Genomic DNA, 24,922 nt, shown 5'->3' on the forward strand with positions numbered 1-24,922 from the left:
AGAAATGAGAGATGATTTATGGCCAAGTTTATGGCTCTTTGATGGGAGCCGGTGGATGTTGGGGATCCGTTCCTTTCAAAGAGCTGTTCAAAAGACTGGCTCGCTTGTATATATTTATATATTTATTTCAAAAACATATATCTATATATATTTATTGTACAACATTATTTATATTATATAAATATGATATCATGTATATATTATATCATATATTATATATTACATAATAAAATAATATTTAATTATTGAATTATTATTCAATAATAATATTTTGTAATATGATAATATATTATTGTATTTAATCTATAATAGTATTATGTTATATTATTAATATAATATGTATTATATTATAATATATAGTATCATATATATTATATATATTATAATATTATTATTATATAATATATAATAATTAATTAATTAATTGATTAATTAATAATTAATATATAATTCATTATTAACAGTTTACAAATAGTACAGTGGTACAATTATACAATGATGCTAAAAGGATAACAAAAAAAGCCCTCGAGAGCTGGTTTCCATTGTGCTCCTATGTATTCAATTAATCAAGACATTTTTTCAAGAAATCATCAACACTCGTAGCAATAAATGTACAGAAAACAACTGGAGGGGTGGGGGGTCGAGGGTAATTTCTGAGAGGATTAAAGGCCCCCGCATGCTACCAAATGAGGTGGTCACCCTATCTACAGTACCTATATGGTGGGGGGGGGGATTGATAGATTTGTATTTATTTAATTCTTATACAGATTAATGTTAATAGATAGTGTCTATTTAAAACCCTGCCAGGTATGCTTAATAAGCGGTTGCTAAAGTGACATCACACACAGAGTAGCTCTAGATCTCCCAGCTCTGACTCTGCATGATTTAACAGCATAGTTGTTTGTCCTCCGGTGAAAATCTGTCAAAGTACAATAATAAGGACTGTCAATCACCCCTGTCTGCTAGTTAATTGTATTATTGGCTTATTACTTTGCAGACGGTTACTGTTTAGCTTTTTTTGCCATAGATAATGATATTTGATTTATGTTAAAGCGGCACCATATAACTTTTTTTTAATGCTGTAATTTTGTCCAATCTGTAGCCTATATGGTAGAGTATGTTAATATAATATAACTTATACAATTGGGGTGGTTGTATTTGGCCCCCCATGCTCTTATTGAGACATTTAGATCATGTGTCTAGGTGAGATATGTAGTGAGATATGTAAGGACCTTTGACACGATCCTGTTTCTGATTTGACACAAATTTTGACCTGAAGGTCAAGATTAAATTTATCCCAATCAAGGAGGCAGGCCCTATTAGCTCAATGGTAAAAGTGTCAGTACTTGCGCAGGAGACTTGGGTTCAAATCTAGGAAAGTTACATAGTGCAGCTTTAACCTCAAACCTTTTTTTTGTGCTATTTCATACACAAACTTACGCCTGTTTTCGGCTCGGCAATACCATGCTTATGTCACGGTCTGTCTCTCCACCTGTCTGTTCTGTCTGCTCATTTCTGTCTGTCTTTCCACTTAGGCCACTCCTACATTCCATCTCACAGTCCTAGCTAGTTACAATACACACCTGACCCCATTACCTCATCAACCATACAGTACCCTGCCCATTACTCACACTTCACACAAAAAAACATAGGACAAGACAAAGAAGACTAGACTGGGACAACAAGAACGCAGTCACACTGTCAGTCAGTCACAACAGGAGGGAGTAGAAAACTAAACAGATACACACAACCCACACATCACCAAGTGAACCTAGGGGTCCTCTACAGTAAAAAGGTGGGTCTTAAGCATGTTTTTAAAGGTCCCTATGGTGGGTGCAGCTTTGTTCCTCAAAGGGAGTCTTCATGTACAGCTGACCTGGCTAGTCCTGGGAGATTGGTCTTGTGGGAGGTGCAAGTTAGTGACTTTCAGAAGGGCCGATTCCGTACTGTGGCCGGTGTGGGCCAGCCCTAAAACCAGATTGGAACTTTTCCAAGATCTCGTTTTGATGGAGATAGGGCAGCAGCTGACTGGGAACCGTCTTTTCCAGCAACTTAGACAGGAGAGGGAGTTAAGAAATGGGTTGATAATTACTGAGGATGGTGGGGTCTAGAATTGGCTTCTTTAAAACGGGCTGGACTACTGCTTGTTTAAGGCAAGATGGAACAGTGCCAGTAGCCAGGGAACTGTTGATAATGGCTAGGATGCTCAAAAACAGGAAGCATGGTCAACAGGAAGCAGGGTCAACGTCCATAGGAGATGAGGCTGGCCTCCATGAAGATGCCATTTCAGAGAGAGCGGAGAGCGTGATGGGCTAGGTGGATAAGGAGGATTTTATTACAGTTAACTCATTTCCTATGCAAAGCAAGTTGGTGTGTGTGTGTGTGTGTGTGTGTGTGTGTGTGTGTGTGTGTGTGAGTGTGAGTGTGAGTGTGTGTGTGCGTGTGCGTGTGCGTGTGCGTGTGCGTGTGTGTGTGTGCGCACGATAGATAAGTGTGTGTGTGTGTGTGCGCACGATAGATAAATGCATCTCATTAAATCAGACATTCAAATGAGTCATTCAAGACGTGGTTCTCACTTCAGATCCACAGAGACATTTGACTGTCCTGTCATTTGATTGACAACTGGTAAGTGCAGGAGTTTGTTTTAGAAACCTGTAGTTTCTATGGACAGCAGACAACCTTAGTTTAGAGCTAAAAAAAAACACAACAGATGAATGGGGCACATAACTCAGAAGGTAGTAGAAGTGGTCACAGACAGTTACATAGATAATGGTGAAAATGTTTTTTTTTTTGCAGTGCACAAGGCTTGATGGAAGCAACCAAAGAAGAAACAAACTGAAGAGGTGTTAACATACTATTGTTTCTCAACTGTGAAAGAATCTTGACTTTGTTTTTATTTTAGTTTTTATTTTATTAGATGGTCTAAGTATTATATTTTGGTTAAAGCAAAGTTCATCGTAACAACAGGTGTATATATAATATATATATATTGTATAAATAAATAAACTACAGTGGCATTTTGTATATAATCAGCAATGTGTAGAATCAGAGTCCGTTTTATTTATCACATGACAGGTTTCCCCTGACCTTGTATTGTTGTGTCATCAGAAGGTCAAATCATGTTTGTGTCTTCCTCCTAACAAACAGCTCGCAGGGACATTTAATGAGCATATATCTGTGAACAATGATGATGGATGGTTGTAGATCCGCAAATGGCAAATGTTCCTCCAGAATAGGGGTGCTATAGGGTTCAAGACACATTTATTAAGAATGCTGCGGCCCGGCCCGTCTTTTGACTGGTAAAAGAAAATTTGACCATATCACACCCATCTTAGTATCCCTCCATTGGCTGCCAGTTGAATTTGGAATCAGTTTTAAAATCCTACTCACTACATGTAAGGCCAGACTAGGTCTTGCTCCAGCCTATATCTCGGACCTACTCCCCCCTATGTGCCTGCACGTAGTCTGAGATCCTCAAACCAAGCACTCCTGGCCATTCCAGAAGGTCAGTTAAATTCAAAAGGTCGCATGGCCTTCGCCTTCAGGGCCCCTACTCTTTGGAATGCCCTGCCCCTGGAGATCAGGTTCACTGAGTCTTCCCTCGGTTTAAATCCCTCCTTATAACCCACTTTTATAGATTAGCTTTTAATGCCCACTCCTAGTCGATCATTCTAGTCTATCTCCGCTGGTCTTGCACCGGTATGAAAGTGGTTTGTACATGTGCATTCCTGCATTGTTTTCTGCATTGTTTTTTTCTTTCTTGTGTACTGTTTTCTTCTTGTTTTCTTTGTGAAGCACTTTGTACAGCAGTTGGAGATGAGTAAGGAATCTAAGGATGCAAACTCTTGATAGTTAGGAACCAAATGGCCCTTTACATGTCTGTAACTCTGTGAGTGAACAAATGGAACCAATTTGGTTCCATTTCTACACACAGTAATGGGGGTCTGTGACCTAATGGCATACCGAACTGGGGGTCCTTGACATGACTCAACGTTTGAGAACCCCTGTGCTAACTACATTATGTTGAAGTTATCTGGGAGGATGAGCTACTGCTGCCAGAGCTCTTTGTCTTCTGCCCCCTGGTGGCACTGGGCTGGTGCTGCACTTTCTGGCTGGAGGAGCCCTCTCTGTTCATGTTCTTGTCACTGTGACCAGCTCCTGCTTTACTGCGCACTGTGAGCACAAAACAAACACAGAACATGAGAGACAAGATTGTGTCTGTATGACCTACATCACAGCGTTCAAATAACCTCTTACAAAAACTGAGAAAACATGCATCAGAAAGATGAGATACAGTGGGTCATGATGATTATGTTCTTTCAATATTGATTATTGCATGGCTGCATTCAAAATTACACATATCAACATCCACATTAGTTGTAAAGGGGCACAAAAGTGCTTTTTTTAAAGATCAAATAAACACTGAAGTCACACAATTCTATGTTAACCTAAGTGATTTGTGTGATCTGTGTTGATTCTACATTTACTATTACACACATCGTAGGCACTGGGCGTGAAAATTACAACTGCGCTGCGTCAATCAGAAAACAGCAATGACACTTGTGCAGTGCTGGTCGCTCACTTTGAGCCAGGTGTATGTAAGATAGGGCCCTATAAACACATTTCCCACTGGACAAAACACACCCTGGATTTTGTCTTGAGTGGGAAAGGCTACAATCTGCCTTCATTGCCAGGACAAATGGCTCTGCAGTAGTTTCAGGTATTTTATCTGTTCCACGCCTATTGACAGATGGAATCATGACCCAGGTAGACGTGCCAATATCCACCCCTTTTCCAGAGCGATGCTATTAGAGATTCTCCTCATTTGAGAAGAGACTCAGGGCTCAGCTCTACGGCGTGAGTAATTCACTCACATTGATACATACATGCTAAACTGAAAATGTATTTACAAGTGTGTGTGAATAAAGACACGACTTGAACAACCTCTATAGAAACGTCCATTAGTTATTAATTCAACCAAAAATATTACCCGTTATGCATCTCAATAGAGTTGTGGTCGGCATACATGTATTCTGAATTCAGTAGCTTATATGGATGACCGTGGACTGTTTTAATCAATAATCCGGTTTATCTTTGTGACTTTTGCACATCTCTGTCATGCAAGCCTTGTATGTGGAGACTAATGAATCAAGCAAGATGCAATCCATTGGTTGCAACGTGTCAATTTGGCACCATCACCAAAATAACTATATCTACAACTATGAAAACCATATGCCGCCCCAAGTTACAACTTGATGAATTATATGAAGATATATAAAGATTAGTTTATCATATTTGTAATTCACTTTCTAGCCCCTTTAAAACAACAATTGACAAACACAAGGTGAATACATCTACCTGAATGAGATGATGGCAATGATACACTTTTACAACACCCTTGAACAGGTTCAGTTGCGCTCATCCACACACATGCACACTAGGGGTTTCACCAAAAACTAGTCAACACTGTCGGTAGTAGTCTGTTCCTCGCCAGAGCTGGCGAAAACTTCTGGGAACTCAGATTAGTAGTAGTCAAACTAGTCGACTATTATAATGACCTCCAGGAGTGGGCTTGAGCCCTGTGGGCCGCCTGAGTGAGGCTAGCCTTTTCTATGTTGAACACAAGGCAGGCACTTGGACCCTAGTTACAATCCAGGTACATTCAGTCTGGAGTTGACAGGAAATGGAATGTCATGATTGTATAACCAGTTGTACCAAATAACGTTTTAAAGTTTAAAGCAGAGTGATGTTTTCTTGGTTAAATGGTGTTAAATAGCTATGTATTCCCATAGCAATCATTATGTTACGGTATTTTGATTTGACATGGACATCACAACCAGTGTTATAGCAGGAGTGATAATTTAACACCTGCCGACAGGAGGCTTTTTTAAGTAGAAACCCTACTAATCTAAAACCCAATCATAATAGCAATAATTAACCATTAATCAATCAGTCCCAATACATTAACCTGTGAAACAAAAGTAGATATAATCATTCCAATAACCAGTCAAACTATTAATTTGAGCAGTTGTTGTTTCAACCATAATTTGAGCCCTTTTAAACACATTACTATCTCTTTAGATCTGTAGGCAAAGAGTTCCAAAGTTTTACCCCCTTTACTGAGAAGGCAGACTGTCCAAATGGGTTTTTGGCAAGTGGTACTTGAAAACAAAGTGAAGTGAATACCTAAGTGGGCGTCAAATGCTTTGATGACTGATGCCAGGAAAAAGGTGTAGTTTTAAATCATCAAACAGCATCAGAGGTGCGGGTCATTTAGCCTAAATGTGAGATTTCTAAGCCTTGACCAGTTCAGTAGGCCTGTCAGTAAGCCTGTCAGTAGGCCTTCACTTCACTTTAACTACATAGGTCACATGGGTCTCTCCAGCTCTTTAGTAAACAGAATATTATGTACATTTTCAGGTAGGTGACACAATTAGGCCAATCCGAGAGCAATGAGAATGCATTTTCTATTTAATAAAGAGCTGGAGAGACATGGGAGACTCCTTTTTACTGAACAAACACTATAGCAATGAGTACTATCAGAATATGGAGCTATTTAACACTTATTTTAACCACTTATCATCACTTACCCTACCTTTAATTTATTTATTTATTTATTAACACTGGCTCTGAGGGCGGGTCTTCAACGGTCTCCACTCCAGTCTGCAGACGGCAATATGCTATTGGAGGTTCGAGTCTCGGGTTACTTGCGTGCCAAATCTCGCGTGAACAGTCAGTAGCTGCATGCGCCATTATTAGAGCACGGAGGTACGCGGGCAACGACGACACGCTGAAGAGACTTTATAACATCTTTCACTTTTAATTGAAACATTTGTTCATTCTACTAGCGCTTCATATCAAGGTAAATATTGTGTTCTGTATTTAGTGACTATAATGATGGGGAAAGCATTGCAATGTTCCGTTAAAACACAGCCAAGGAAAACAAACACTGTTCCTCTGTAGGCCGACGGAGGACGGTGTTACACTGACACTGGTGACCTGGAGAATTGTGTTTAAATACCGTGAGTCAGATTTGTGTTTGGGGGCTTTTAGAGGCTCGTAAAGTGTTTTTTTGTATTTAAAAAAAATATATTTTTTACACCCTTAGGCGTGTACAGCTACGTTAGATTACCTCTGCGTTACGCAGATGCAGTGGCCCTTAAAATGTTTATATGTCACAGAGATAAACATATGTTTATATATTTTGACGGGATTTCATGCTAAACAATCGCTGCAGTCACGGAATTCGGAGGGTCTCACATGTTTGTGTAACAACTGAGCTCGCTAGCAAGGATGCTAACGGGTTTAGCAGGGGAGATGTGTTTATGTTGTATTTAGTTGAATGATTTGGTGCTTAGCGGTGAGTTTTATTTAAAATGTATTTTTGCTTGTTTGTATCTAATGCCAACAGTCATACGGACTACGGTTTACATTGTGGTGGTTACATGTTTAACATGATATTAATAACATGGTAACATGGATTAAGATGGTACTGAAATGCGTTGGTCCCATTTCTGGCACCAGAACATGGAACTAGTTGATTCTGAATGAACTTAAAGATGAAAGGTTTCAAGTCCTTCTGTAAAGCAAAGGATGATCTGTTAGGTTAACTTCCACTACAGGACCACTATTTGTATTCAGTATTCATTCTCATAATATGTTCATTCATTCAGTATTTATTGTCATTCATTAATGAATTAGGTATGCACTGTGTCATAATCATTCATTCAGTATTCATCGTCATATTAATTCAGTATTGTGTTTATTAACTCAGTATTCACTGATGATTCTCACAAGCCTGAAATTAAAGATACTATATATATATACAAAACGTGTCCAGAACATTAGGGAAAATCCATGGTTATATTATTTCAAGTCTCTTGTAGAAACTGTCCTTGTGTTTAACTTTTGTGTGGGTAGTCCTAATTATTCAGAGGCAACTTATCCTGGGAGGGTTCATTATCTGAGTTGCTATGAGCCAATTCCTTGTTGATTTGCTGTTTGGGGGGGGGGGTCGTTTATCAGTGAGAACTAATCATAAAACAGGTTTATCAAGCTGTGGGCTGTTAACACTGGAACACTTTAAGAAAAAGGCATTGCCTGTCTTGAAAGAAGCCACATTTTTAAAGGGATGGTGTCAAGGCATTCCACATTTTGGTGACAGAGTAGTAGAATGAGAACTTTCCCATGTTTGTTCTATAGATGGGTGGTACCAGATTGTTATTGTCGCTCCCTCTAGTATTGTGGGTGTCACTCACGTTGGAGAAGTAGTTAGTCGGGTATGAGGGTGAGGGGGGGAATGACATTAGCATTGATGTAAATGAGACCACCTGGGGGCTTATCAAGTTTTAAAGCTGCTCGGGCCCCAAAGGGGCGGGCCTATGGCGACACAGGACTCCATGCTGATTGCATTGTGACATTCGGTACGTGGTTTGAAGACACCACTTTTCTTGTAACCACACACGATGGCCAGTTACAGCTTTTAGTTATGCGGTAGAATAAACATTGTCTCTCTCTTTCTCCCATTTCAGTTGATTTAACCTACTTTCTGAAGCATGTTGTCAAAATCCATAATGGACTAAATTGTGTGTGTTTGTAGATCACTAGGTATCATGGCCGATGACCTGGACATTGAAGCGATGTTGGACGCTCCATATCGGAAGGTGGGTATCCTCACACAGACACCTGTCAGTCAATCTACATACAACCAATCGCCGAGCCCCAAGTATTTTTTTTTAAATGCATCGATAGGTTCACTGAATTATTGTTGCCAAGCAACAAATAACATTCCAGCATGTAAACGAGGTGTTTCTCAATATCTGTTTTTGTGTTCTCTTGAAATGATTAGACATTGTCTTCAAAGCCCAAATTCAGTTTCAGATTTCAGTACAGAAAAGAGTTCAGATACCACAGGCTTTCAGATACTTAGGATGCATCACTGTTCTTATCACGGCGATCAGGAATCAATGAGCTTTACATCAACATTTTCATAGATGTGTAAGAGCATTTGTACGCTTTATTTTTTACATTTTATTCTGCCTGTAAATATATTAATATTTAAGTCAGATTTTGTAAAACCACTTTCCTAATAAGTAACAGTTGAGGAAATAGTTTTAAATTATTTAGTAAATAATTTGACCCATGAGAGCTATACCAAGTTGTTTTAGTTACACTTCATAAGTTATTAAACAGCTACAAACTAATCTAATCTAATCCCAGACACATTTTTAGAACGTGTTAAAGGTAGCGCAAGTGATATTTTGTTGTTAAAATAAGTGTTAAATAGCTCTATATTCTGATATCATTACTATTTACTACTATTTGTTCATTGCGAGTGTTTGCTCAGTAACAGGAGTCTGCCTGCCTCTCCAGCTCTTGTGTAAACAGAAAATTATTTTTCAGGTCAGGATACCAATTTTATCCAATCAGGAGAGAGAACTCTCATAGAAGCTGACACAAAGAAATGAGCAGACAGAATTGAAACACTATAAAATTGAAGTTGATAAATGGGTACTCTCCTGATTGGCTGAAATTGGCAACATGTATTTTAGGGTTGCCAAAAACCTGTTTGTTGAAAAGCTGGAAAGACGGGGAGACCCTGTTACTGAACACTCTAGTCTATAGCAATAATTACTATCAGAATATAGTGCCACCAGCACGGTTCTAATATTCCTGGAACACTGATGTCTCTCCTCTGTCCATTCTCTGAATCATCAAATGAAGTAAATGCATTCTTATTCATAAAATGGTTCTAGCAGAGGTCAAGTAGCAGTCACATGCCAAATGATGACATTTCACAGCTTGTCCTAAACAACACCATGCATGGCTGACAGCTGTTGTGACAGTCATAAGCATAGAAACACACTGAAATACCCCAGGCTTCAAATGGTAAAATGCAACAGGCCCTGTGGGTTTTCTTTTAGCTGTAGCCTTTGAAAATCTATAGACCAGCTTGTTGTGAAGTTATGTAATTTCATTTGTATAACACAATATGCTCAATACGTAGTTTTTTGCTGTGACCATAAAGAGGTTGCTGGTATTGAGAAACACCCGTGGTTTGGAAATGTTACGTTGTTAATAGCAACACAGTGTTAGACCCAGGCCAGGAGTGACCTCACTAAAGTATAAAAATAAATATGAGTACAGAAGTGCTAATTGTCTTGTAAGCTCCATTAGCAGGGCATGACTAGTGTCTATACCTACTGGTTCTCAACATCAGGTTTGGGGACCACCCGTGGTCGAAATGGACCTTACAGATCTGTAACTCTGAGAGCGTACAAATGGAACCAAATCCATTTATACACCCTCAGAGTTACAATAATACAAATTACAGTGTAGATTGGGGTATCAGTATAGTTAAGTTCAGTGATTCTGAACCTTTTTGATTTCATGGACCCCCAGTTTGTTATGCATTAAAGATTAAACCACGGACCCACCATAGTTTATGCATTAAAGATTAAACCACGGACCCACCATAGTTTCTTATGCATTAAAGATTAAGCCACGGACCCACCATAGTTTGTTATGCATTAAAGATTAAACCACGGACCCACCATAGTTTGTTATGCATTAAAGATTAAACCACGGACCCACCATAGTTTGTTATGCATTAAAGTTTAAACCACGGACCCACCATTTGATACCATGTGTTTATCTCTGTGACATCAATCTACATGAAATCCTCAGTGCTTACTTAACTCAGAGAGTGTACAAATGGAACCAAGGGTCCATTTGGTTCCATTACATTCTCAGGAGTTAATAGTCCCTTTAAGGGTCTATTTGTGGACCCTGACGGTCCCCGGGCCGACCTTGAGAACCAGCGGTATAGTATGAGCAGACTAATGTTGTTGTGCTTGTGTTGCACATGCTGACTCCGTTTCCTTTTCAGCCTCTGATGAATAAATGCACATCTATCTTTCTTTGTAGACTTGCCTAACGATTTCTCACCTCTACTCCCCTGAATGCCAGTGTGATCTGTCAGAAACATGAAGGTAGTAAAAAAGCCCCCCATCATGCATTGCTCTACTGTGGTCCCCATGGTAACATGACTGTGGTTCCCTTGGTAACTGTAAACTTTTGGGTTGGCCCATGGATTAGCCCAAAGAAAGATCCCCCCCCCCCCCACCCCCCCCAGAAGAAGAATACAGCCTCATGGGAGAGGATAATGATGATAATTAATATTTGGTTAGAAAGCTGTGAGTGCATGGACTGTCTGGGTCTCAGTTGAGCTGTTAAGAAGGTTAATGGTAAGACAACGTTACACTGCGTGATTCATTCTAGTTTAGCCCAGAGCTGCAACAATCCATTATTTTCTGGATTATTCTATCGACTCCTTTTTTGAATAATAATTAAATAATTGAGAATCACGTTTTTGGATAAAACACCTATATCAACGAATTGACAAACACTAATCTATGTCTGTATATATTCAATTCAAAGTAGTGAAGTCTAGAAATAATTCCTAATAATCGGACACACAAAAGAAGTCCTCCATTATGTTTAATAATGGACTATCCTTCCCCCTCGCTTGCAAAATTGAAGTGACGAGCAACTGAAAAGTTTTGTTTTCCAGCAGCTGTGAAAAAATTGCAAAATCAAAGATATTTTATTTATTTGGTATTAAATTGATTAGTTCAATTAACTGTTACAGCCGTAGTTTAATTGCAAGTGCAGAACAGAGAAACGGCCAGATTGATCAGAGATGACCTGAGCTGGCCAGAACGTGTCAGGCCTCACCAAGCCATTGTGTCTCCCTTTTTAAGCACTCAGCAGGGATGCAAGATGGCATAACCCATTATGACCAACACACTACAGCGTCTGAGGTAAAACCATTGAGTAATGTGGGTGCAGAACCACACAGTTTTACACAACTGGGATGCAGAATCAAATGGCACAATGAAGTGACATGTGGACTCCGGTGTTACTGGCACCTGAAGCTGTTTAAACCACATGAACCCTAACGTCCATATTCTGGGCGTGTCATCACAGGCGAACATTCGCCAAAAATAGCAGATCTACAAGCTGACAACACGTCGCGTTGTGAGCTTGTAGATTGGCTATTTTTGGTGAAGAGATTTGGTTTAGAGGGGGAAAACGGAAAATCAAGAATAGACCCCTGGTGAACCCCGGTCAATGAAGTACGTATGGGTGCAAGTGGTTTTTAGAGAACATTGACCGAGCAGTCTGTATGTCGGACTGCTTTACATCACAGGATGTAGGTTTTGTTGCTGCCGGGTGTCGTAGTAGTCATTGTGGAAAAACAACCTCTCACTGTCAGAAGGGGGATGTGTGCTGGGGGCCTTACATTAAAAGCCTTATTGTAGCCACAGAGATGAGTTAGCTCAGTCATGGTGGTGTGTGTTGTAAAAGGTGAGACTCGGTTGAAGTGACTGACTCCCTGTCTGCTTCAGGGCCGCTCAGAGGACTCGCCACAACAGCAGCAACCGCAGCGGCCTGGAGATGTCTGGGTGAGCTGGAGCGTGGAGCGTTTGGGCCTCTCCACTGCTGGAGCTCTCAGCTGGGCCGCAGTCCCAGCTGTAGCCTGGGGACTGAACGCAGGGCCTGACTGTGTGTGACTTAATGTGGGACGTTTGACCCTGACGTGACACTTTTTAAGACTCATTGACCGTAGATCTAAGACCCCCTCCCCTCCTCCCCTAACTGTGTTTTTGAACAAGATTTATGATTTAATGCCTTTTATATTCTCTCCACCCCCCCCTCCCCCTTCTCTGACAACGTGAATGTTTCCTCTTCATGCTGTTCTCTATCGACACCCATAGGACGACAAGAACCTCAGTCCTAATGGACAAGAACACAGCTCCAAGAGGTAACGACACACTCCATCACACAACACCACAGTACCAGAGCCCCACGATGACTGTTTGTTGGGTCTGACTACTGATACTTTGTCAAAAACTGCTAAACTTTCTAATGAATGCATTTGGATTGAAGTATGTGTTAGAGATCATTTAACCTTTTAAGCAACCAATGCAAATAAATAAATACATTGTTGGATAAAAAGATCTACCCATAAACAGAACTTCATTATATGTAACCACTCAAAGATTTTTCAATTTGGCTACAATGACATGCCCAAATTAGGGACATCAGATTGAAAGGGGTTAAAAATCAGGACTCATTGGCTGCATCATTTCCAATATCGAAAAAAAAGTCAAATAGTGGTCGATATATCGGTCGAGCTCTACACTGTAAAAACATCAACAGGAGCAGTAAGTACAGCTTGTGAAACGTTGCTCCTCCAGGAAGAAGAGAAGCCGCAGTCGTAGCCGAGACAAGAAGCGGAGCAAGAGCAGAGAGAGGAGCAGAGACCGGAAGAGCGGTCACGACAAGAGCGGTCACGACAAGAGTGGTCACGACAAGAGTGGCCACGACAGGAAGAGGAGCAGAAGCAGAGAACGCAAGAAGAGCAGAGGACGCAAGAGTCGCTCCAAGAGCCGAGAGCGCACTGGGAGATACCGAGACCACCACAAGCCCGCCTTGTAAGTACTGTACCTGTCTATAGAGACCACCACAAGTCCGCCTTGCTCGTGAGCTTGTGGATTGACTATTTTCGGTTAAGAGATTTTAGTCTAGTGGGAAAAAAGTACAGACCCCTGGGGGACCCCGTTCAAAGAAGTATATAGGGATTAAAGGGATAGGTCACCCCCCAAAAAAAGTTTTTCCTATTGATTACTCACCCCATGGAGCCTTGAAATCATGGAGATTTTTTTTTTTGTTGCATTCCTAAGACAATTTAATGACCGGCGGAAAGATGCTAATGTCTCCACTCCCATGTTATCAGATATAGAAAAACACATCTAGCTCGTATTTCTCCTCCCAGACTGCGTTTTGTTTGTGAAAACGAGACATATTCAATATACCACCCCCCCCCCCAGACAGCTTTTGTTTACATCCGCGTCCACAACGTGGCTTCTGTGGTGCTCCGTAGATCGTCAAAATAAGGTGAAAACGCTGGTGAATGAATTAATACCTTGCAGAGAATGTGTTAAGCGGGCCACATTCCGTAGTGTATAAACTGGAATATCGGCATCATGAAACCTGCAGGGGTTTGGAAAATTACTGCTGTGCTGTATCTTGTTTTTTTATTTCATTTTTCGATACTTTAAAATGTTTACCGTAATTACATTTTCCACTAATGTGCTTCTAGATATGTCAGCCTATTTAATGTGTAGAATCAACTCCATAAAATCATCTTGAACGAGGCAACGGTCTCTGCGAGACAGATACATTCGCTAACGCTCTAACGATTTATTGTCTTTCCACACCATTTCAGTAGGCTTAAATTAACTGGTTGTACTGCAAGCCGCAGTGTAAACTCAATGTGACCCATGTTAACTGATGAATACAAATATAACAGTCAATGTAACTGACTCTCTGTCTGTCTGTCTGTCCAGTCGTAAGAGGTCCAGGAGTCGTAGTCCGTTCAGGAAAGACAAGAGTCCAATCAGGTGAGTTCAGAGTTGATCGTAAATAAGTTGGACCTTTATTGATCCCTGTGGTGAAATTCATGTGTCCTAAAAATACTGTTGTATTGATGAAAAAATAATTTTACTCTTAATTACCCATACACGAGATAAAAAAATAATAATTGTGTGTGTGTAAAACAGGCAGCCAATAGACAACCTGACTCCAGAGGAGAGGGATGCCAGGACTGTGTTCTGTATGCAGCTGGCTGCAAGGATACGACCCCGTGACTTGGAAGAGTTCTTCTCTGCTGTAGGAAAGGTTGGTCAACTAGTTAAACTACTAGTTAGTCAGCAGGTTAAATATACAGACAGACAGGTTAAATGGCAGGTGGGGTCTTTGTCACTGTTTATATTAGTGACTCTTACTGATGGGGAGAGCAGCGCTGAGAGGGCATGTTCTCAGTCATGTGATACTTTCTCCTGGTAAAGCAGCTGGTGATATATAGCTGTCTGATTTTTTTTTTCTTTTTAATTTATTTATTCGCACAATAAAAATAGTACAAAAGTAACATTATAAACACAGAAATACGTGCTGGTGAGAAAGGAAACCCATATAGGGCTTATAAGGTTCTCACCTAAAAACAAGTAGTAAGTTACTGTAAACATAGTAATCGAACATGAGACACGACAAACGACAAGTACCTTGTGTGCAGTTGAATGTGTGGGTGCGTGTGTCTGTGTTGAGTGTGCGTGTGTCTTCTGAGGACATCAATAGAGGTTAGCAGACATGTTGTACAGTTCATCGTTCATTCAAGAGGAATTGGCAGTACGACTAGGAGAAAAGCCTGGTAACGACCTACAGCAGAGTGTGTCAATAGGGCGGGACTTCTGTTTGTATTCCTAGGTAATGTAAACAGATCTGCAAAGCATCAATGTAACTTTCTTGGGTGGTATTTCCGGTTAGACACTCACAGTAGCAGGTCTTGATTTTAACCTGTCACTGTTTTACCGTTTTCATTATGTTGTGGTAATACATCAATTGTTTTGATATCGGTTTTCAGGTGCGTGACGTGAGGATGATCTCGGACAGGAACTCTCGCAGGTCAAAGGGCATCGCCTACATTGAGTTCGTGGAGGCCAACTCAGTCCCCCTGGCCATTGGCCTGTCTGGACAGAGACTTCTGGGAGTGCCCATCATAGTACAAGCCTCACAGGTACATATGACCCACAGCACTCTGTAGACATCTGACAGCATGAAATTATATTGCATATGTTGAGATGCATAATATTGCAGGTTCAAACTGCAAACCATGAAGGTATTTTATCATGTGTTTGGCAAAATGCTATAAAGTTGTAGGCTAACGGTCACATACTGACACTACAGTGCATTTGATTCACACATAGGTGATTAGTAGCTCATCTTTTGAAAAGCTATGATTTTATCTCTTAAAGATGAATATACACAGACTATAATTATGCAGTCTTTTTTTGTGATTCTCAATGCAATGCAAGAGAGCGGTCTAGCCAACATCAACTCGGGACTTCTGAATCGCTGCCCTCCACACTCTCCTGTCTAGCATCAGGGTCTTAAGCTCTGCAGTGTTGTTAGCTCTGCTGCCGCACCACAGTGCATCTACGTAGGTGGTGCGCTTCTTGCCTTTCCTGGCTGTGCCCTGGTTTGGGTCTCCCACATTGCCAGTTTGCTCGCCACTAGTTACGGGTGCTTGACACAGTGCCCTGCTATCCTCATCCTTCTCTCTCTGACCTTTTCTGTGACACATGGTGGGTCCCCGTAGAGGACCACATTTCTGATGTGGTCCATCCATGTGACACCTAGTGCCATTCGTAGCATTCTTGTGTAGACTCCATCCAGGACCCATTCCTGTTGTGCTGTGAGGGTCCATGTCTCAGCCCCATACAGCAGTATGGGACTCCACTGTAGCTACGAACAACTGCATCTTGAGGTCTTCTCCCATGTCAGATTTCCACACTGTCCTTATTCCAGGCCCTCCGTACGTTCAGGTCCTGTTCCGTTGAAGCAGTCAGGCCCCGAGATATTTGAAGTCCTCAACTGCCTCGAGCGCTGTCCCGTTGGCAGTGGCATTGGTTTTGTCCTTCGCGTTAACTGTCAATACCTTTTGTTTTCTTGGCCTTGAGCTGGAGGCCGATCTTCCTGCACTCCATTTCTACTGCCAGAGGTAGTTCCCTTCCTTTCTCTGCTGTATCCGAGACTAGGGCAATGTCATCTACGTAGTCACGGTACTAATCATGATGGGGTGTACTCGCTTTGACTTCTTCTGGACCAGCGTGAACCCCAGTGCTTCTTCCCTGCCACTGATTGCGAGTCTCAGGGCATGGTCCATCGCTATAATGAACATGAAGGGGGCCATAGTGTCACCCTGTAGGTCACTGTCGTTGGTACTTGTTGAATGTGTGATCAAAGGCAGATGAGAAAATAAAATGTTTTTCTGTGGATTCTTATTGACCAGGGTTGCCAGGTCTGCATGACAAAACCAGCCCAGTGGCCAATAAACACTAGCCTGCCCAATGGAAATAAAACCAGCCCAATACCACTGCTTTCAAAGTCTTAACAGCATTGCCAAATATATGGGTATTTACAAAGTAAAATCATACAATGATAAAAACATGTAATTTGACTGTGTTTGTGTCTCCAGGCAGAGAAGAACAGAGCTGCAGCCATGGCTAACAACCTTCAGAAAGGCAGTACAGGTCCAATGAGGCTGTATATCGGTTCACTGCACTTCAACATCACTGAGGACATGCTGAAAGGAATATTTGAACCTTTTGGACGGGTATGCACGCATACACACACACACACGCAAAGACAGACGGTTGAATACTATAATAGTGTACAGAATGTATGATTGTTCAATGTGTCAGTGACCGTTGACCTTGTGTTTTCAGATTGAGAGCATCCAGCTGATGATGGACAGCGAGACATCACGTTCTAAAGGCTACGGCTTCATCACTGTGAGTCTTCATCACTTTCATCAATACTTATTGAACTTATTTTTCTTGGTAGCACTGGTGCTACCAAGAAATTCTTTATGTATGTGATTTCTTTTTTCCTTTTTTTTTATTGATAAACATCAACATAACAATACGGTTTAGAAGTAACATTAAATGGTGAAAGTAGCCTTAAAACACATGGTAGGCCACCACTGAGTATTTATGTAGTGTCCTGCGTCCAGGATTTAAAACCTTGTGTCCTGGCTGTCTGTTCCTTATCCATTTAATATAATGGGAATTCACTATAGTGACCTAAATAATATTGGCATAAGTTAATGTCATCAACACAATGAAGGCAATGGTAGAAAGTGTGTGCATCTGTGCAGACATGAAGCATAGAATAAACAGTGCCTGTAGAAACATGAGAGAAGAGAAAAAAGCTACACAAATGCACGCACGCACACCTGTTCTCACATGGAGCAGCCACATTCACAATGTTCCTTTCTACGATCTAATTTCTCAACATACTTGAAATACAGATATTGCTAGAATGTCGGCGCAGCAACTTCTCTGCTCTGTTGTGTCAATGAGCAAACTATCCCCACGCTACATAGCACCAGAGCGTGCCTACTACTGACTGGCATGTCTTTTTTTCTGAATGGCAGGGGAAGAGTAGCTCTAGTTTGGGTTCACCCAATGTCCAGTTTTGTTTGCACCAGAAGAATAATTTCCAATTTGCACTTGCAGGAATGCTCCCAATTATAGTTTGAGCTCACACAGATTAAATGTTGGGATATTTTGCGACTAAAACAATGTCGAGCCCTGTATTTCAGGGTTTGAACATGTAAACATGTAGGTAAATATTTGTTTGTAAGGGTATTGCAATGGTTATGAATTATGAGGTAAATGGTGCATATTTAAATATGAAGTACATGAATGATTTGTTAATGAGTTACAGATGTGTAAAGGTGAATCTGCGTTTATTATTAGAGGTTATATGCTGAGTGAAAGTGTGTGTTGTGTATCGTTTTCAGACTGAGTGTGTGTGTGTTGTGTGTGTTGTGTATCAGTTTTCAGACTCTTGAGAGTGTGTGTGTGCTGTTGTGTATCAGTTTTCAGACTCGGAGTGTGCTAAGAAAGCTCTAGAACAGCTCAATGGCTTTGAACTTGCGGGGCGACCCATGAAGGTGGGACATGTGACCGAGAGGACGGACGGCTCTGCCGCATCTTCCTTCCTGGACTCTGATGAACTGGAACGCACCGGCATAGACCTGGGCACTACTGGAAGACTGCAGCTGATGGCTAGACTGGCTGAGGGTTAGTATACTGGTTAGGGTTGACCTTGAGGAACCGGAATCGGTTTCATTCCGTGTTTGGAACAGTTATCCAGAACCAGTTTATCACACTGTCAGAGCTGGTATGTGGACTTCACGCCTGCTATCTCAATTACAATACTGGTGATTCTCAAATGTTTTAGTTTCAACGACCACCATATCTCTGAGAGTGTACAAATGGAACCAAATGGACCCGTTTGTACACTGTCAGAGTTACAGACCTGTAAGCCATTTGGAACCGCCTCAAGTAACCCAGTGGGTCCCTGGACCTCACTTTGAGAACCACTACAATAATTGCACCACTATGTGTATGATTATTATACAAAATACAATGAAGGTTTGTAAACTGGGTTTACAGAGACAGTAGATTGGGGAATTGTACTGTAGTATGGTCCTATACAGTTCAGAGCAGCAAGTTGTAATGGGTAAACTATGTTGTTAGTATTGTTATATTGCTGTCTGGCTGAATAAACCTTGTGTGTTGTAGGTACAGATTAAACTGGGTGTGTTGTAGGTACAGATTTAACTGTGTTTGTGTGTGTGTGTGTGTATTGTAGGTACAGGTCTCCAGATGCCACCTGCAGCACAACAGGCCTTGCAGATGAGTGGAGCGATCGCTTTAGGAGCTATGGCTGCTGTGTCAGGTACATACACTACATACATAACTGTACATACCAGTGACATCATCGGTAGGCAGGTTTGGACATTTCAAACAAGATCTTACATTTTTATTTTACGTTTTATGAATGCGAGAACAATGGCTTCTATTATCGCGTGATAACTTTCCAGGGATAGAAAGCCTGCCGTTTCTATTACCCTTAGATTACCCATTGATGATGTCACTGGTAGGCGCGTTTCTGAACTGTCCACAGACCCCCTCTGAGACACAGACCGAGTAGTAGACAGAAATGGTGCCGAAATGGAGCATTACTGAGGATCAGTTATGTTATGAAGATGGGTCGAAAATGGGGGAAGTGGTTCTTTGAAGTCTAGCTGAAATGACAAATGTTTTGTTAAAGGTAGGGTAAGTGATATTTTTTTGGTTAAAACAAAAAGCTTTATGTTAAAAGGTTAAAGCTCTATATTCTGACAGCAATCATTGCTATGTAGAGTGTTTGTTCAGTAACAGGGGTTTCCCTGTCTCTCCAGCTTTTTATTAAACAGAAAATAAATGTTCAGGTTCAAGATTTCAGCCAATAAGGAGAGAGTACCCATTTTTCAGCTTAATAGTGATCCAGTTCCAATTTTGTCAACTAATTTATTTGTCATCGCTTCCAATTTCACTCGTTTAATCTGTATCCTGACTGAGTTCTCTATCCTGATCGGATAAAATTGGTATCCCGACCTGAATATGCATTTTCTGTTTAATAAGAGCTGGAGAGACATGGAGACTCAGTAGCAATGAGTACTATCAGAATATAAAGCTATTTAACACTTAGTTTTGCCAAAGAAATCACTTACCCTACCTTTAACCCTTGTAAAGCAAATCCTCAGTTCCTATTTTTTCCCTCCATTTTCTTAAACTCTTATATCAAAATCAAATCGTGATTTCTACATGAAACAAACACCCCCAACTTTCTGAAACGCGTTTAAAGCTAAACGGTACTCTAAAATATGTTTCTGAAAAATATTTGAGGCAAGAAATGCATTAGACACATCTTTTTATTTTAAATATTTTTTTGCTTTGTGGTCTGAGGTGACCTCCAGGCGGGTAGGGGTAGTTTCCATTCCAGGTGGGTGGAAGACATGGAGAGAGCGGGTGTCCATCCCTGGAGGTTGCAAAGCTCCTTGTGGTTAAACCCCTCCCCCATCGGTGTGATTGGCTGCGACTTTTGCTCCTCGCCGCTCAGTGTTATGTCATGAAACCGAAGTTAGATACTCGCAAAATACCATTTCAGCTTGACTTTAAAACCTTACCCTGAATCACAGTATTGTCATAATCAGTGTAATATTAGCATATTAATGTGTATGTAAACTCTTTGTGTAAATGATTATGTAGGCAGTATTTTAACTAATGATTGTATTTGTGTGTGTGTGTGTGTGTGTGTGTGTGTGTGTGTGTGTGTAGCTGCCATGAACCAAGGTATGAACCAAGGCATGAACCAAGGCATGAACCAAGGCATGAACATGGCCAACATGAACATGGCAAACATGGGCAACATGAACATGGGCAACATGAACATGAACAACATGAATATGAACAACATGAACTCTGCCATGAACTCTGCTATGAATTCTGCCATGAACTCCGCTATGAACTCTGCAATGAACCTGCCGTCTCAGCCTCTGGCCACGCACTGCTTCCAGCTGTCCAACATGTTCAACCCCAACAAGTACGTATCTACCCGTCTATCTGTTTGTGTCTGAAGCCTGATTCATACTTGGTTGCACGACGGCATTGTGCGGGAAAAACAGCCGACCTACAAGCTCACAAAGCGCTGGGAATGTGACTCTTTGTGAACTTGTGGGTCGGCTCTTTTTGGCACGTGACACCGTTGTGATGGAGCATAAATTAGGCTCAACTGTCTGTCTACATGTTCCTCTACCTATGTGTTTTCGACAAGTGTCGAACGACACGTCTCACCACGAAAGTGACTTCAAAGCAACTTGTAGCGTACCTCTTGAAAAATGAATGGTTGCAGACACTGATTAAAATGTTGCATACTCTGATTGGTCGGAAAGACGAAAGAAAGTATGAACACGCTCGAAGCGTAAAGCACGAAAATTGACATTAAATGGCTGTCTCCCTGTCTATCTCAACATGTATGTCTAAGTGTGTATATGTGTAGCTGTCATAGTAACATCTACCTGTTTGTGTGTGTTTCAGTGAGTCTGCTCCAGGGTGGGATGTGGACATCCAGCATGATGTCATAGAGGAGTGTAACAAACATGGAGGGGTGATTCATATCTATGTGGACATGAACTCCACTGAGGTACGCAACCTACTGATGACCTGACAAGCCATGACCTTTTTGTTTATACATTTTTCATTGGTGCTCATGGTGGTGCCATACCATTGGTTCAGCTTGAACATAGGTCATACAGTCTTGAGTTCCAGACCCCTGGGGGTCCCCGGAACCCACGTTGAGAACCAGTGCACTCGTCGACTATTCAGTGAAACCTCTAACATGGGTGTGTTATATTGTTTTCCAGGGTAACGTCTATGTGAAGTGTCCCACAATTCCTTCTGCCATGGCAGCCGTTAACGGCTTACATGGGCGCTACTTTGCTGGTAAGACATAATATATCATCCAACATAAGCTTTAACCACTAACCTCCTATATCAATGGAATATTTCATTTTACAATCTTCATTTATTGTATGTAGAGTAGCCTGTTGACCCACTGAGATAGATTGACTGTAAACATTCAGACAGTGCACCCATACATATTATTAATAATAATACAGATGTATATGAAATAACTACAGTGAATGACACCATTGGTGTATAATAATCTCAGCTAGTACAGTCATCTCGGTACAACAAGACTCAATCTACAGTATATATCATTGCTGTCAGGCAGAAACCTTGTATCTCTTTCAATCTTTTTAATGTTATACTTGTTCAGCATTTGCAAAAACAGCCAATCTACAAGTACACAACAGTCGTTGTGACCTTGTCGATCTGCTATTTTGGGAATTTCTTGAGAACATTTTTATATTTTGAATTGTTTTTGACATGCCCAAAATAAGGATACCAGGATTTAAGGTGGTTGAGTGTTTGTGGGTTTTATAATTAGATATTGAACTAATGAAAAGCATTAACGAGAGCTTGTGACTAAATAACTACATTGGATCCATTGGAACACTGTTCAGGAGTTTGTGTTTCTTTTGAATAATATTTCATATTTGTGTTTGCAGGCAAGATGATCACTGCTTCATACGTACCTCTGCCAACCTATCACAACCTGTTCCCCGACTCTGTCACAGCCACTCAGCTCCTCATCCCGCCCCCGCGACGGTGATCTTACCTGTAAAATCACACTGGCCCGCACAACCATTGGACACTGGACTTATGAGCCCCCCCCTTCTTTTCTTTTTTTTGGTTCCTATTGGCTGATTCCTCTGACTGACAGTTTGTGGGTGTTGATTTTTAATTATTTTTTCCTGGGGGAGAGGAAGTAGTTTATGTCACTTCCTGTTTTTAATGCTTAAGTCTTCTCTCCCCCCACAACTTTCTAGAGGACACACACACACACACACACACACACACGTTTGTATCACTATACTTGTGAGGACATAAACATTTTAGGATGTCATCTAAAATAGCTGAAAATATTCTAGAAATAGATGAAAAATTACTGATCATGAGCTCATCGTGAGCTATTTTACAGTGCGCGACACTGGTGTCCAACTACTATAAATCGGAATAACTCCCAATGCCAACCCCTAAACCTCCTGGTGGGGACATTTGGCCCCCACAAGTATAGTTATGCAAGCACACACACACACACACACACACACACACACACACACACACACACACACACACACACACACACACACACACACACACACACACACACACACAGAGGGTGGGAGTTGTTTAGTATTTTGGTTGTGTGGCTCCGGAACCATTTCCTGTTTTTTGTAAAATGTCTTCAGTTGTATTTCTCGTTTGTGCTCGTTAGTGGCGCTGGGCGGAGCCAGCAGCAGGCCCCGCCCATATTGTCGTCCAATGATTAAGCTCCATGAGCTCCTCAGAGGCTGGCAGTCCAGAGGAAGATGATGATGAAGAAGATAATGTTGCGATGGTTTAATTGCGTTGTTGATCGGTATTTAACGATCTGTTTTCTAATCAAGTGTTTTATTTTGTAAAAATCCTTGATTAAATTTTATTTTAAAGTCTGACTTGTTTAATTAAGTATTTAACAATCAAATAATTTAAAAAACTAAGTGTAATACTTTTATGAATTTATTTCTGATGTCATTTCAATGAGGAAGGTTCAGATAATGTACATATTATAAATATTTCATTGAACCATATGGGGTAGCTAAAGATTTTTTCCTAAACGTATACATTTAGTTTCAGATAATGGATGAAGGGATGCGTGGGTCCGTAATTATGTCAAAACTGAGAACAGATGCAGTGTCAGGACAACACTTAAAAGTTCCTTTCCTTTGTAGACATCCCAGTGGAAAAAAATAAGGCGGTGAACTTAAAGAAGGTCCAAGGCAGGTCTGTTAAATAAGTAGAAAATCTTTTATTAATTAGTCCATAGCAAGGAATAAAACTACTGATAAAACACATAGGACAGTCTGCTCCAGGCCTAAACTAGGTCTTTGCGGTGCACATGTAGTACAGTGTGTATATTGTATGTATGTATGCATGTACAACCATGCGACCATGACAGTTTGGTTAACCTGGGTAAGGAAGAACCCCAAGCTATATTTTGTATATCACATAACCATTGTCTTATTTATTCAAAAACTATGATAAAATAACATTTGATAAACACTAATACATTAGATTAATACTACAGTCCGCACAGAACTGTCCCGGCTAATAAATGGTATTCCCAGTGGGCTTTCCTGACAGGATCGGGAGATTGCAGAGAACATGGCAGGCATTCTGTGAACTGTCCAAGGTCTTGTTCTCATGGTCTGTGTTTTGGTTACTTTGCTGCGGGATAAACTCCAGTATCTCCTTAGCCTTGACTTGTACCACACCAACCTACCATCTTGTCCCTCGTTTTATTTTCCTAAAATTGAGAGTAGCAGTGATTTGTCAACCTTTTTCTTCCAATATAGTCATGCCAATTACCGAATCCCTTGTACACTTACAGTATGTGTTTTTGCTGCCGGTGATCCCTACTGGCTCACCTGCCAGTGAGGAGCCCCCACCGGGAGGACCTAGCGCCTTAGATAGCTTTGCTGTCGGGCAGAGACCTTGTATCATTCCCCATATTTCAACTCAAATTTTTTTTTTTTGTAAATCAATGCCCTTCGTCATACTAGTGCCACACAAGTAGCAAAAAGCCGATCTACACAACGCGTCATCGCCGTGTAGATCTGTGTAGACCTACTAGTTTATGTGTGTTTTTTTTTGTTCAAAGGTTAAAGCACTATATTGTGATGGTAATCATTGTAGGTGTCATAAATATTTAACCAATGAAAAGTATTAACTAGAGCTTGTGACTCATTAACTACATTGGATCCATTAGAACAATATGCTATTACTACAGTCTGAGT

At 40.9% G+C, this 24,922-nt stretch overlaps 1 protein-coding gene across 4 annotated transcripts; it reads left to right on the forward strand.

Moving 5' to 3' along the window:
* Positions 1 to 6,739: 6,739 nt before the first annotated feature.
* LOC311049627 (RNA-binding protein 39-like) lies at positions 6,740 to 23,578 on the forward strand. 4 transcript variants are annotated; one of them, XM_084063357.1, is made up of 16 exons: positions 8,630 to 8,663; positions 10,927 to 10,991; positions 12,411 to 12,467; positions 12,780 to 12,826; positions 13,263 to 13,499; positions 14,415 to 14,468; positions 14,628 to 14,745; positions 15,488 to 15,640; positions 17,102 to 17,239; positions 17,352 to 17,417; positions 18,509 to 18,713; positions 19,288 to 19,374; positions 20,799 to 21,063; positions 21,558 to 21,663; positions 21,884 to 21,962; positions 22,592 to 23,578. In XM_084063357.1, exons 2-16 carry the CDS (start codon positions 10,986 to 10,988, stop codon positions 22,693 to 22,695), a joined length of 1,722 nt encoding a protein of 573 aa, XP_083919483.1. In that variant the 5' UTR covers positions 8,630 to 8,663; positions 10,927 to 10,985; the 3' UTR covers positions 22,696 to 23,578. The 4 variants fall into 4 exon arrangements, with proteins under 4 accessions (XP_083919484.1, XP_083919485.1, XP_083919483.1 ...); XM_084063356.1 differs by lacking the exon at positions 8,630 to 8,663 and adding an exon at positions 11,763 to 11,822 and having other exon boundaries at positions 10,971 to 10,991; XM_084063358.1 differs by lacking the exons at positions 10,927 to 10,991; positions 12,411 to 12,467 and adding an exon at positions 6,740 to 6,862 and having other exon boundaries at positions 8,600 to 8,663.
* Positions 23,579 to 24,922: the final 1,344 nt, after the last annotated feature.

This window comes from Gymnoscopelus microlampas, assembly GCF_963454915.1.
Source record: "Gymnoscopelus microlampas genome assembly, chromosome: 7".
In the NCBI taxonomy this organism is placed as follows: Eukaryota; Metazoa; Chordata; class Actinopteri; order Myctophiformes; family Myctophidae; genus Gymnoscopelus; species Gymnoscopelus microlampas.